At 35.1% G+C, this 13,299-nt stretch overlaps 1 protein-coding gene across 1 annotated transcript in view; it reads left to right on the top strand.

The window, feature by feature from the left end:
* CNTNAP4 (contactin associated protein family member 4) overlaps window positions 1–13,299 on the top strand; it is a 222,802-nt gene that overhangs the window by 22,979 nt on the left and 186,524 nt on the right. Inside the window, exon 2 of the mRNA XM_072967746.1 lies at window positions 8,139–8,249. Within this exon, the coding sequence (XP_072823847.1) occupies window positions 8,139–8,249 (111 nt within the window). The remainder of the gene's footprint in view (window positions 1–8,138; window positions 8,250–13,299) is intronic.

The raw sequence follows: 13,299 nt of genomic DNA on the forward strand, positions 1-13,299 counted from the left end.
GTTATTATTCACCATGGTAATATATTACAATAGGCATATAATGAAGCTCAAGGTCTACTAGAATTCAAATCTTCCACCATTTTGATGTTAATTGCTGCATCATTCCTTGAATGGCTGTGCACTGCCCTCTTCGTGTATCACTAGGAATCTGAATATTTCACCTTACAAAGGGACTAGCAAGGGGACATTGCAGATGTCATTAGATTAAGGTTTTTGAGATGGGGAAAATATGCTGCATTATCCAGGTAGGCCCAATGTCATCACAAGAATAAGTGAAAGAGGGTGGCAGGAGTGTCAGTAAGCAGATAGGATGATGGAAGCAGAGATCAGAGGGCCATGCATAATGCAGCCGGCCTCTACAAGCTGGAGAAGGGAAGGAAACAGATTCTCCTTTAGAACTTCCAGAAGGAATTTCACACAGCTGACACCTTGATTTTAGTCCAGTGAAACTAATTTTGGGCTTCTGACCTCCAGAACCGTAAGACCATACGTTTGTGTTGCTTTAAGACACTTAGTTTGTCCCAGTTTGTTATAGCAGCAACAGCAAACGAATACAGCAGCCATTCACATCCTCTGCCTTGATTCCTGTGCTGTGAAAAATAAGTTTTTACACGAACCTATTAAAAAGGAAGAAAAAAAAACAGAAGAAAAATTCTTTATACTATACATTTAAACCTATTGTCTTTTAAAGACAAGCCTTCATTACTGTTTGACTAGCTGTTCTATCATAGATTTATAGACAAGTTAATCTATGTTGTTTGCAATAAATGGAGGAGGGTTCACATAAACTTCTATGCATGAGCTCATACTGTATACATCCCAGAATCCGTGTATAAGCAACTGTAAACAGAACTTCCTTGGATTCATTTAACTGTAATACTTTCTACATCTTCTATCCTTTTGCTTGCTTGACTGTATGTTATGTGTTTAGATTGTCAACAGCATAGACCACATGCTTGGTAAACATCATTTTTATTTGATTAATTTTCTTTTTTTGTACCTATCAGCTTTTAACCTTACATAAGAATTTTCTTTGGACTGGGCTTCATCTTTCTTAATTTGAAGCATATGTTATCCAGGTTACATGCCTATTAATGTTCTAAACCTCCCCCCACCTCCACTCCACGAAAGTCCTAAGTTTGTGAGAGGACCCTTTTATCACTGTTTTAAACATCTTACATTCTATAATCTATTATTTGAATGATTTTGAGTTTTATACTTATTTAAAGTTTCTCTCTTCAAGTCCTTTTTCAGTCAAAAGTCAGTTCTGAAATTTAGGTTGGTCATAAAAGGAACGAATTTGAGATATGGTTACAAGTCTTAAATCTACTTATCGTGATGTCTCATGTCACCATTTTATCCGTGTTGTGTGCAGATTCCTGGAACACTGATACCCTCTTTACTTTTTAATTATTTCTTCCACCCCTTCACCTTTGGTTGGTTTTGTTCGGTGGATTTGTAGGTCTCCTTGTCTTAATATCTGGACTTTAAATGGTTGCTATTAAACCTCTAAAAGCAATCAGCTCTGGCTGTCCTGTCATTAAAAGTTAACTGCCTTCCCATTAATCCATTAATTGTGAAGAATAACTGGGAAAGCTATTCAAACCAAGGCTATAACTTGGGGCATGTAAGCCAGCATTTACCTCCAAGTGAAAGCTTATCCTGTTAACGTCACAGAGTATTAACTACGACATATTTGTGTGTGTGTGTGTGTGTGTGTGTGTGTGTATGTAATTCACCATGGCTTATGTAGGAGAAAATACATAGAAGCTTGTAGGCTGCTGCCAAAATAAATTCCTGACAACTAGAAAATCATCCTTGTCTTTGACTCAGCTCTAGAAAAAATACTGATAAATATTTACTTGTTTTAAATTGCAGCAATATGTTACTTTCTAGATTTAAGCCAATGATTGACAAAGTTAAAAAGCTCATGTTTGTCTTATTTCTAAAACTAGTATCCTCAGTAAATGTTAATTTTCACGTCAAAGTCAAATCACTACTCCAAGAACCTGAAGACTTTAGCAGTGATCTTGTACTCAGTGGTAGTTAATTGAGCTGAAATGTTATTTTGGGTAATGATGAGACAGAAAATCAGGATAGACCCATATTTTATCACCTACTCTTATGAAAAATTACATTTTATTCAAGCCCAGTTGTATCACCACTATTCCCTAAAATTTATTCTTTTTCTTTTTTCTCACCAGAATGTCACTGTGCAGTAGCTGCCTCCACACACTGTCAGTTGACATAGCTGCATAGGGAGAAAGAGATGGGGTGTGATGCCATAACCATTTCTTCCATCTTTAAATAGCCTCATGAAACAGTATGAAAAGCATAACGAGTTTGGCGAAAGGAACAAAACTCTCCATTGGATAGAAGTTAATTTGCAAGTCTATTTTAGTGGTTTCCAAATTAGCATGGTCCTGGCTAAACTGCACCCCAGACAAAGGAAGTCAGGGTGACCTGGAATGGAGCACAGTCATGGGCAAGTTTTAAATCTCTTCCATATGATTCTACTAAGTAGCCAGGATGAATTACTGAAGGTGCATGTTCTATGGAAGTGACATCTTAGGGCTGGTCCATCTATTTTTTTTTTTAAATCAGGAGGTTGATGCTACTTTTTAAACGTACTTTTCAAACTTGTTCTTCGACAAGCTCTTAGGATGGGCTTCAATGGCTTTTCTTTGATATGCTGAGTGAATGCTTGGGGGTGGTTTCAGCTGTGAGGATGAGCCTGCAGAGCTGGGAAGAGCTCACTGGCTTAGAAATCAGTGAAGACCACCCAAATGAGAAGAGGCACAGACTTGTTTTAAACTTTAAAATTTATTTATTTTTAAAGTTGCAGTATATGTATTCCTTTTCCTATTCTTTTTCATTATAGGCTATTACAAGATATTGAGTGTAGTTCCCTGTGCTGTAGAGTAGGACCTTGTTGTTTATCTGTTTTGTATATAGTAGTTTGTATCTTCAAATCACAAACTCCCAATTTACCCCTCCTCCCCTTCCCCCCTGCAGTAAGCATAAGTTTGTTTTCTATGTCTGAAGCGCATACTTTTTGTTTGCTATAGCAAGGGGTCAGTCCCCATGGCTTGTGTTTGGCACAGTCTCAATGGCAGGCACGGGAAAGCTTTATTGTGAAAAAACAAAACAGAAGGCTTCAGGTATGCCCTGAGGGGAGGCTGTTGGCAGGAGAAGGCTGTAGGCAGGCTAACCAGAAGCAGACCATCCTATGTGATTGATTATGAGTGTACATTTGACTTCCTCTGTATTTAGTAGAGATTTATCCAGTCCTAGGTGGGAAGCTGTGAGATAGTCATCAAGTCCTGGCCGTTTGGGGCCATTTACTACGGGGGTTATTACTCGGCTTCCTGAGGGAGCTACTGAGGATGGTAGGTTGGTTCCTGGGCTGGTTGCTGCAGGTTGTGGGTCAGAGTTCTGTTTTTGCATCTGGTGTGGCCATTGTCCGCTTGTGTATTCAGTCTCTTGTCGGGCAGGAGTGGGGCATCAGGGACTGGATCCTGTGTCGTGCCGGGGCAGGGAGATGGGACTCCTCCTGGAATCCTGACGCTGGACCTGAATAATCTCTAGAACTAACTCATATTTGGCTTGTGGTTAGAGAACAATATTGTTTTTCACTTTTTGGATAAACTCTTGCCTTGTACACAGTATCTTTGATGTGTGTCAGCAGTATTTTTGATAATTCTACACTTTCCTAAATTAGTCCATGATTTCCAATTTCAACTGAATGACAATTTCAATAAAATAGATTAGAATAAATCATTTTATTCAAGGAAATGGATTTCTTGAAGGGAAAGTCATTCCTTCGTCCTGAATCTATCAATGGAATATTTGCTTTAGGTCTAAATAGTAAACTGTTTTCTGAAAAGACTGAAATTCCACCATTTCCAATGCTCCCTGTAAAGGTCCCACTCCTGCCGCTAGTAGATGGGAATTTTGGAAGATTTTACGCATGGTTCCTACCTACCCTATCCTGTCCTTTCCTATCCTTCGTCAATGAATATCCCCACGGAGAACATGATTAATTAGCTGGCATACAACTGATTTTGGCAGGTCTTCCAAACAACAGAGATGATTGTTTTACTCAGCTGCAACTAAGCTGAATGCTACTGAAAATCAGCCCTATTTTTTGCTTAAGTATGTTTTAAATTACCAATACTTGTTTCACCAGTGTGCCAGTTCAGAACAGCAGCTTTGTGTCTTTGGGTAAATTTTGAACCATTGTGCCCTCTTCTCAATTGTATAGTGGAGTTAATAGTATCAAATAGTATAAGGTATTTGTCAGGATTTAATACATACAAGCACTGAGAACTTAAGCAACCAATAATATATACCCATTATCTTAGTACAGATAATATTTTACACAGAATAAGAAAACTAAATTAATTTTATTAAAAACTGAACAGCTCTTATGCTTTAAAGCCCTTTGTAAGATACAATTAAGTTACTTTTGATCAAGCTATATTAATATAGCTTGCATCTTTGTTTATAAGAGGCTATTGAGTTTTTTCAAATACACAATTTGCCAGAGATCTAATTTATCATTGTCTTTTTAATGACAATGGTAAGTTCTTCCCTCACTGTGAGAAGTAAATCATGACTTCTCTGAGATATTGACCTGAAAGCTGTATATTTGTGTGTGTGTAGTGTGAGTGTGTGTGTGTGTATGTATGTGTGTACGTATGTGTGTGTTTATGTGTACACGTGCTCAGGAAAGTCTCAACAGAAATTAAAATTAGGTCTTTTTTTTTTCTTTGGACTATGTCTATTTTAATAGAATTCTTTAAAACTCTCTAGATGTAATCTATGTATAGAACAGTTTTTTTTACCAAAAAAAAGACAAAATGATAGTTTCACATTTCCAATTGTATATCAAGTTTAATGTGGAAATTCTAATGTAACTGTTAAAACAGTTGTATGAAAAGTAATATAATTCTGGAAAAGCATACAATAAATAGTAAGAGTGATCGTCATTTCTCCTTCTAATAAAAAAAAAAAAAGACAAATTAACCAAACATAGCCTGCTGCTATTTCGAATTGTACAAGCCTTCTCCTCTGATACCGTTTTTTAAAATTTCACTTGTGACTGGAGTCTTTCAAGCTCTCCTGTGCCCCCCTTTCACCTAGAAAGTGCTTTTTTTTCGCCTAGTCAAAGCCCCTTCTTTATTAAGTGTTAACCAAGCTGTACCCGGTCCTCTCCGCTTTGGGCTGTGAGTAGGGGCAGCGCGGTTCACCAGCTGCACCTGAACGGGGTCAGAGTGAGACGGAGGGTGGGAGCTGAGTCCCAGCATTCAGTGCGGCAGCCCCAGGCCTGGTCAAGATTGGTAACTATGTGTGAAATGGTTGTGAGTCCTTACCAGAGAGTGCTCACTGAACGTGTGTGTTAACTATATAAGAATAACTTTAGAATATTTTATTGATAAGTAAACAATAATTGTGGGGAAATGTATATATTAATGTAACCACTACTCAGGCCAACAACTAGAGCTTTACCAAACACCGGAAGCTCTCATCTGCCCACCCCTGATCCACTTCCCATGTCACATGACCTCCTCCCCACAAATGGAATTAGCTCCCCTTCTCTTGTATTAATCCCATTCTTTGAAGCCAAACATAGAACAGTATGGATTCTCAATTTATAGTGGCAAAACAAATGAGCAATAAATATATGCCCTCTAGAGTGATTGCAATAGAGAGGCATTTTACGTCTGAAACATTGATTTGAATCTGCATGGTTGATTGTGAATTGCAGTTAAACAGCCTTTTGGGGTCACACTCATACCTGAATACTGATAATGCTTAAAAAATTACTGTGCTTGTGGTAAACACACACCCACACATGCACCCTCCTCCCATAGATAATGTACTCATTTGTGTGTGCAAACATACACATCATAGTTTCCACAATGTACTAAAGCATTTTGGTTGTTGCTTGTAATTGGATGTGATCAAAATTTCCTTTAACACTCCAAGGATTGTTATGTCTTTTTATTTCTACCCTCTTTAACACTTGAATTACAGCTAGATTGGCAGTGTCAGTACTTAAGCCAATCAATAGACATGTAGGAACTATGGGCCGGTTATCAAGTCTGTCCTAGGAGTTAGCTAAAGAATTGAAGGTGTGAAAAGATAAAGTAAACTTTAAATGAAAATGAAACAACCTTAAAAAATAAAATGCTATCTTTAGCAAATTCTTGTGAAAGGTCTTCAAATGTTAAGTTGGTAAATTTTTACTTACCACTTATAAGCCTTTAACTTTAGAGAAAAGTGCATATTTCAAATAGCAGGACTGCAGAAAAATATTGTTGTTTGTATATTTAAGCAGTAAAACTGCTAGTGTCTATTTTAAAAAATTATATCAAGCAGAATAGACTTTATAAAATTTCAGATGAATCTAGATAATCCTAGATTTATTTCATTTAAATTGTTTATTGTTAATTTAAAAATTGGTGCAATAATCCTGCATGATTTTTCATTACAGATATATGTTAAATCCTAAATAGAAATATTTTCTGATTAGAGCAAAAATGGCAACAACTTAATAATGGTAGAAAATGAAAGACAAATACTCTGAAGATGTGTAGAATGAGGAAAATTAGCTGAATAAAATGAGCATGTATAGATATTGCCAATGTGAGATTATTCTTAGACTTTTCCTCACCCTTTGGGCCTTATTTTTTTATTTGGTATATGATGCACATAATAGGATAGATGATAAGACAGGTATATACTTTCCTATACATCCTTATACACTTACTAATATACACATCTGTCACACACACGCACACACACTGCCTTCCCTCAGAAGTAAGCACTATCCTGAATTTTATGCTTTTCACTTCTTTATTTTTTGCAATACTTTTTTTAAATCACATATGTCCCTAAACAGAGTATTACTTAGCCTTGCTTGTTTTTAAGATTCTCAAAACTATCAACATATACTCTGTGGTCTTCTATAACTTGATTTTTTTCATTAAATTTTTTGTTTCTAAGATCCAACCGTTTTTTGTATGTTTGTTTTTTGGTGCGTGTTGGTATAGTTCTTTTTACTGCTGTGTTATTTCATTGTGATGATTTATTGATCTGTTCTTTGATTAGTTAATGTTTGGATTGTTCATCAGTATGTATGCTATTATATTGTGCTAGATTGTTATACATCTCCCTGTGCACTAATACAAGAGTTGCTCTAGGTCAGTGCTTCCCAACTTTTTTCTGATGGCACACAGTAAATACTAGTATTTGTATGACACCCAGAAGGCAAGGCTTCTTGAGACCAGCAGCTCGTAATAGGGAGGTTCTGCCCAGGAGGACACACATCAATGGAATTGTTGGAACATAGGGTATAGAAGTTTTAATATGCAAGCTAATAACAAATTGTTTTTTTTTGAAGTAGGTGCTCATGTTTACACTCCCACTAGCAGCATGTTGGAGCTTCTTTTGGTCCACGTTGTATGGACCATTTGGTGTTTTCAGACTTATTAAATCTTTCTGGTCTATTGTTCATAAAATAGCATTTAATTGTAGTGCTAATTTACACTTTGGGTTTGAGCATCATTTTATAGAGGTTCTGTGCTGTGAACTCTCTGGTCTAACCTTGTTTATAATTTTTTTTCTTGTGTGTTTTCTGATTTAAAGGGAATTTTTGTTCCTGTTTGTTTTTTGTTTTGCTTTGTTTTCTTGCAATACTAATTATATTCTGTTTGTGAGTACTTTTTCCATGTTGTGATGTTTCTCTTCACATGTCTTTTGGTGACCCCAAGTTCTGAATTTTAATGTAATTAAATTTATAATTCTTTCCTAATGTACATTTATTTGTGTAAGTTAGGTATACTGATTAGGTATTTTTGTTTAAGTAAACCTTTTCTACCTCAAGATATCATTTTATAATTTCTTTGACATTTTCCTTCTCCATTTCCATATTCTCTTGTCTTTAAATTCCTTGTCTCTTATTGAACTTATTAGACCTCCAGGAGAATACTAAACAGAAGCAGTGGGCATATTGTTAGAGATCCTAGGTTTATTGTTTTGTTTTCTTTGCTTATTTATTTGTTTTATCTATTGAATCCAAGAAAGCTGTCAACATGTTACTAACCTGAATGTGGAATTTTTCTTTTTGGCAGATAATTGTGATGACCCTCTGGTGTCTGCCTTGTCTCAGGCATCCTTTAGCAGTTCGTCTGAACTCTCTAGCAGCCATGGTCCTGGATTTGCAAGGCTAAATCGAAGAGATGGTAAGTCTGCTTTTCTTCCTCTGATTAGTTCATAATGAATCTCATTCCTTTTCCATTCTCTTTTTAATAAAATCATTTTAAGTGATATGTTATAAAAGGAGGAAAATTTCCAACTAAGCAAATGGGAGAAACTCATGGGATGTACATGAAATATAGGATTGGTTCTGGAATGGCAGAGGGATGCATCCTATTTCAAAATCCTGTCTCATCATTTTAGCACCCAAAGAATTGAATTCCCTCAATCTGGTGATTTTTTAATGTATCTTAGAAACTTTTAAAAAATTATTTAATTTTATTATTTTTATTGAAATATAATTGATATGCTGTATTATTTTAGTTTATGGTGTACAACATATTAGTTCAGCATTTAAATACATTATCAAATGATCACCATTTTAAGTCTAGTAATCATCTGTTCCCTACACTAAGATATTATGGTATTATTGACCATATTCCTTATGCTGTATATTATGTCAGATGACTTATTTATTTTATAACTGGAAGTTTGTACCTCTTGATTCCCTTCATCTATTTTGCCCAGCCCCCCAGCACCCCCTCCTCTGGCAACCACCCCTTTTTCCTCTGTATCTATGAGTCTGTTTTTGTTTTGTTTGTTCATTTGTTGTATTTGTTAGTTTCCACATATAAGTGAGATCATACTATTTGTCTTTCTCTGTTTGACTTACTTCACTTAACATAATAATCTTCTAAATCCATCCATATTGCCACAAGTAGCAAGATTTCATCTTTAATGTCTGAATAATATTTCATTGTATATATATACCCATCTTCACCCATTCATCCACAAAGGACACTTAGGTTGCTCTTATATTTTGGTTATTGTAAAATAGCCAAATGTAGAAGTACATATCTGTTTGAATTAGTGTTTTTATTTTCTCCAGTAAATACCCAGGAGTGAAATTGTTGGTAGTTCTGTTTTTAACTTTTTAAGGAATGTCCATACTGTTTTCACAGCAGCTGCACCAACTTACAGTCCCACTGACAGTGCATGAGATTCCCTTTTCTCCACAGCTTCACCAACACTTGTTACTTCTGGTCATTTTGATGATATCTCATTGTGGTCTTGATTTGCATTTCCCTAGTGATTAGTGATGTTGAGCATCTTTTCATGTATCTGTTGGCCATCTGTATGTCTTGTTTGAAAAAATGTCTATTCAGGTCCTCTGCCCATTTTTTTGATTGAATTGTTTGTTTTTTTGGTATTGAGTTCTATGAGTTCTTTATATAGTTTGGGTATTAAACCCTATTTGAATATGTTGTTTGCAAATATCTTCTCCAGTTCAGCAGGCTGCCCCTTTGTTTTTTTGATGGTTTCCTTCACTGTCCAAAGCTTTTTATTTTTATTAGGTCCCATTTGTTTAATTTTGCTTTTGTTTCTCTTGCCTGAGGAGACAGATCCAAAAAAATATTGCTAAGACCAATGTCAAAGAGCATATTGCCTTTTTCCTCTAAAAGTTTTATGGTTTCATGTCTTACACTTAAGTCTTTAATCCATTTTGAGTTTGTTTTTGTATGTAGCATGAGAAAGTGGTCCAGTGTGATTCTTTTACATGTAAGTGCCCAGTTTTTCCAACTCCATTTATTGCATATTCTTGCCTCCTTGTTTAGATTTATTTCTAGGTATTTCATTCTTTTTGATAGAATTATAAATGTGATTTTCTTAGTTTATTTTTCTGAAGTTTGTTATTAATGTATAGAAAAGCAACCAATTTCTGTATATTAATTTTATATCCTCCAACTTTATCTGAATTTATCTATTAGTTTTAACAGATTTTTGCTGGAGTTTTTAGGATTTTCTCTGTATAGGATCATGTCATCTGCAAACAGTGAAAGTTTCATTTCTTCCTTTTGAATTTGAATTCCTTTTGTTTATTTTTTCTTGTCTGATTGCTGTGGCTAGGATTTTCAATACTATACTGAATACAAGTGGCAAGGGTGGGTATCATTGTTTTGTTCCTATTCTTAGAGAAAATTCTTTCAGCTTTTCACTGTTGAGTATGATGTGTGCTGTGGATTTGTCATATATGAGCTTTAATATATTGGGGTGTGTTTCCTGTTTCCTCTGTACCCAATTGTTGAGAGCTTATTATATGATAAATCAATGTTGAATTTTGTCAGTAGCTTTTTCTGTGTCTGTTGAGATTATCATATGGGTTTTCTTTTTTTTTTTTTAATGTGGTATATCAAATTGATTGACTTGTAGATAGTGAACCATCTTTGCATCTCTGGGATAAATCCCACTTGATCATGATATGTCATCCTTTTAATGTATTGTTGAATTTGTTCTGCTAATAGTGTATTGAGGATTTTTTCCATTCATGTTTATCAGTGACATAGGCTTGTAATTTTCTTTTTTTGTGGTGTCCTTTTATGGTTTTAGTATCAGAATGATGCTGGCCTTTTAGAATAAGTTTGGAAGTATTTCTTCCTCTTCAACTTTTTGGAATAGTTTGAGAAGTGTTAAGTGTTAACTCCTTAAGTGTTTGGTAGAATTCATCAATGAAGCTGTCTGCTCTTGGACTTTTGCTTTTTGGGAGTTTTTATTTTTGTTTTTGTTTTTTTTCTCTTACTGATTCAGTTTCATAACTAGTGATTGGTCTGTTCAGATTTTCCATTTCTTCCAGATTCAGTCTTAAAGATGGTATGTGTCTAGAAATTTAATCATTTTCTACGTTGTCCAGTTTGTTGGTATATAACTATTTGTAGTAATCTCTTATGATCCTTTGTATATTGTGAGTTTTCTTCTTTCATTTCTGATTTTATTTATTTGGGTTCTCTCTCTCTTTTTCTTGATGAGTCAGGATAGAAGTTTATCAATTCTGTTGATCTTTTAAAAAAACAGTTCTTTGTTTCATTGATCTTTTCTTTTTTGGGGGGAAGGTCTCTATTTTATTTATTTCTGCTCTGAGCTTTATTATTTCTTTCCATCTGCTGACTTTGGGCTTTGTTTGTTCTTATTTTTTTACTTTTTTTTGTGTAAATCTAGATGGTTTATTTGATATTTTTCTTGTTTCCTGAGGTAAGCCTGTATTGCCATAGATGTTGGAATGTTGTATTTCCATTTTCATTTGTCTCAAGGTATTTTCTGATTTTCTTTTTTATTTCTTCAGTAACCCATTGGTTGTTTGGTAGCATATTGTTTATACTCCATGTGTTCATGTTTTTTCTAGTTTCTTTCTTGTAGTTAATTTCTAGTCTCATACTGCTGTGGTCAGAAAAGAAGCTTGCTATGGTTTCATCCTTAAATTCACTGAGACTTTTCTTTTTGTGGCCTATCCTGTTTGTGATCTATCTGGAGAATGTTCTGTTGCCTGAAAAAAAAAAGAATAACATGAGAGTTGTTAGTTAAGTTTTATTTGGGGCATAATGAGGACTATCACCTGGGAGACAGCCTCAGATTGCTCTGAGGAACTACTCTGAAGAGGTAAGGGGGAGGTCAGTACATATTTGATTTTGCTGAAGGGGGATATGTAGTCAAGCACACATTTTGGCAGAAAGTTGCTGCTACTCACAAGGAACAGATGTCTGTTAATGAGAGACTTTTCTAGATATAAGAGGATGCAAGAAATTGGGCTCATAAAATCTTCTCCTGAAAATATCTATCTGAAGGCCTTAGTCTGCCAGTTTTTCCCAGGGCACAGGGTGCCTCGTTCCTGATCTCCACCCTGAACTCCTTTCAAGGTGTATGAAGGTCAGCGACTACAGTGACTAGTGACCTGTTCCTTGTATAGGCAGATGGCAAGTGACAGTTTTTAATTGGCAGTTCTGTGTGCCTTTGAAAAGATTGTAGTCTTCTATTTTTGGATGAAATGTTTTGTATATCTCTGTGAATCCATCTGTTCTAATGTATAATTTAAGGTCATTGTTTCTGTATTGATTTTTTTGTCTGGATTATCAGTCCATTGATGTAAGTGGAGTATTAAAGTCACCTACTTTTATTGTATTACTATCTATTTCTCCCTTTATGTTTGTTAATGTTTTCTTTATGTATTGATGTGCTCCTATGTTGGGTGCATATTTATTTACAGGTGTTACATTTTTGGTTGGCTTGATCCCTTTATTATTATATAATGTCCTTCTTTGTTTCTTCTCATACTCTTTGTTTTAAAGGCTATTTTGTTTAATATAATTACTGCTAACTTGACTTTCTGTTTGTTTCCGTTTGCATGGAGTATCTTTTTCCATCCCCTCACTTTCAGGCTTTGAGTGTCTTTAGATCTGAAGGGAGTCCCTTATAGGTATCATATATATGGGTCTCTTTTTCTAATCCATCCAGCTACTGTATGTCTTTTGACTGGAGCATTTAGTCCATTTACATTAAAGTAATTATTGATAGGAATTGATTTATTGCCATTTTGTTAATTGTTTTCTGCTCATCTTTGTTGTTCTCTTCTGTTCTTCCTTTTCTTTTCTCTTCCCTTGTGATTTGGTGATTATTTTTAATGTTATGTTTGGATTCCTTTCTCTTTTCTTTGTGTATGTATTATAGATATTTTTGGTTTGTGGTACTATAAGGTTCATATATAATGACATATATATGTGTATCTGTTTTAATTTGATGATTAAGCTAAAACGCATTCTAACAGCCTTACATTGTAACTCCTCTCTCCACATTTTATGTTTTTGATGTTACGTTTTACATCTTTTTATTTTGTATTTGCCTGAATTACTTATTGTAGATATAGATGATTTTACTACTTTTGTCTTTTAACCTTCCTACCAGCTTAGAAGTGGTTAAACCTTTACTATATGTTTACCTTTACTAGTGAGATTTTTTTCTTACTTTGTAATTTTCTTATTTCTAGTGTGGCCTTTTCCTTTCTGCTTAGAGAACTTCCTTTAACTTTTCTTGTAGGCCAATTTAGTGGTGCTGAACTCTTGCTGCTGAAATATTGGCCCCCCATCCCTGACGAGCCAAGTAACACAGAGACAGGGTCTTAGAGTTTAGAAGAAAAGAGGCAGTTTTATTGCTTTACTGAGCAAAGAGGACTCACAGCAGGCTAGTGTCTTCAAAACTGTGAACCTGTCT

Source organism: Vicugna pacos, chromosome 9 (genome assembly GCF_048564905.1).
Source record: "Vicugna pacos chromosome 9, VicPac4, whole genome shotgun sequence".
NCBI classification, from domain to species: domain Eukaryota; kingdom Metazoa; phylum Chordata; class Mammalia; order Artiodactyla; family Camelidae; genus Vicugna; species Vicugna pacos.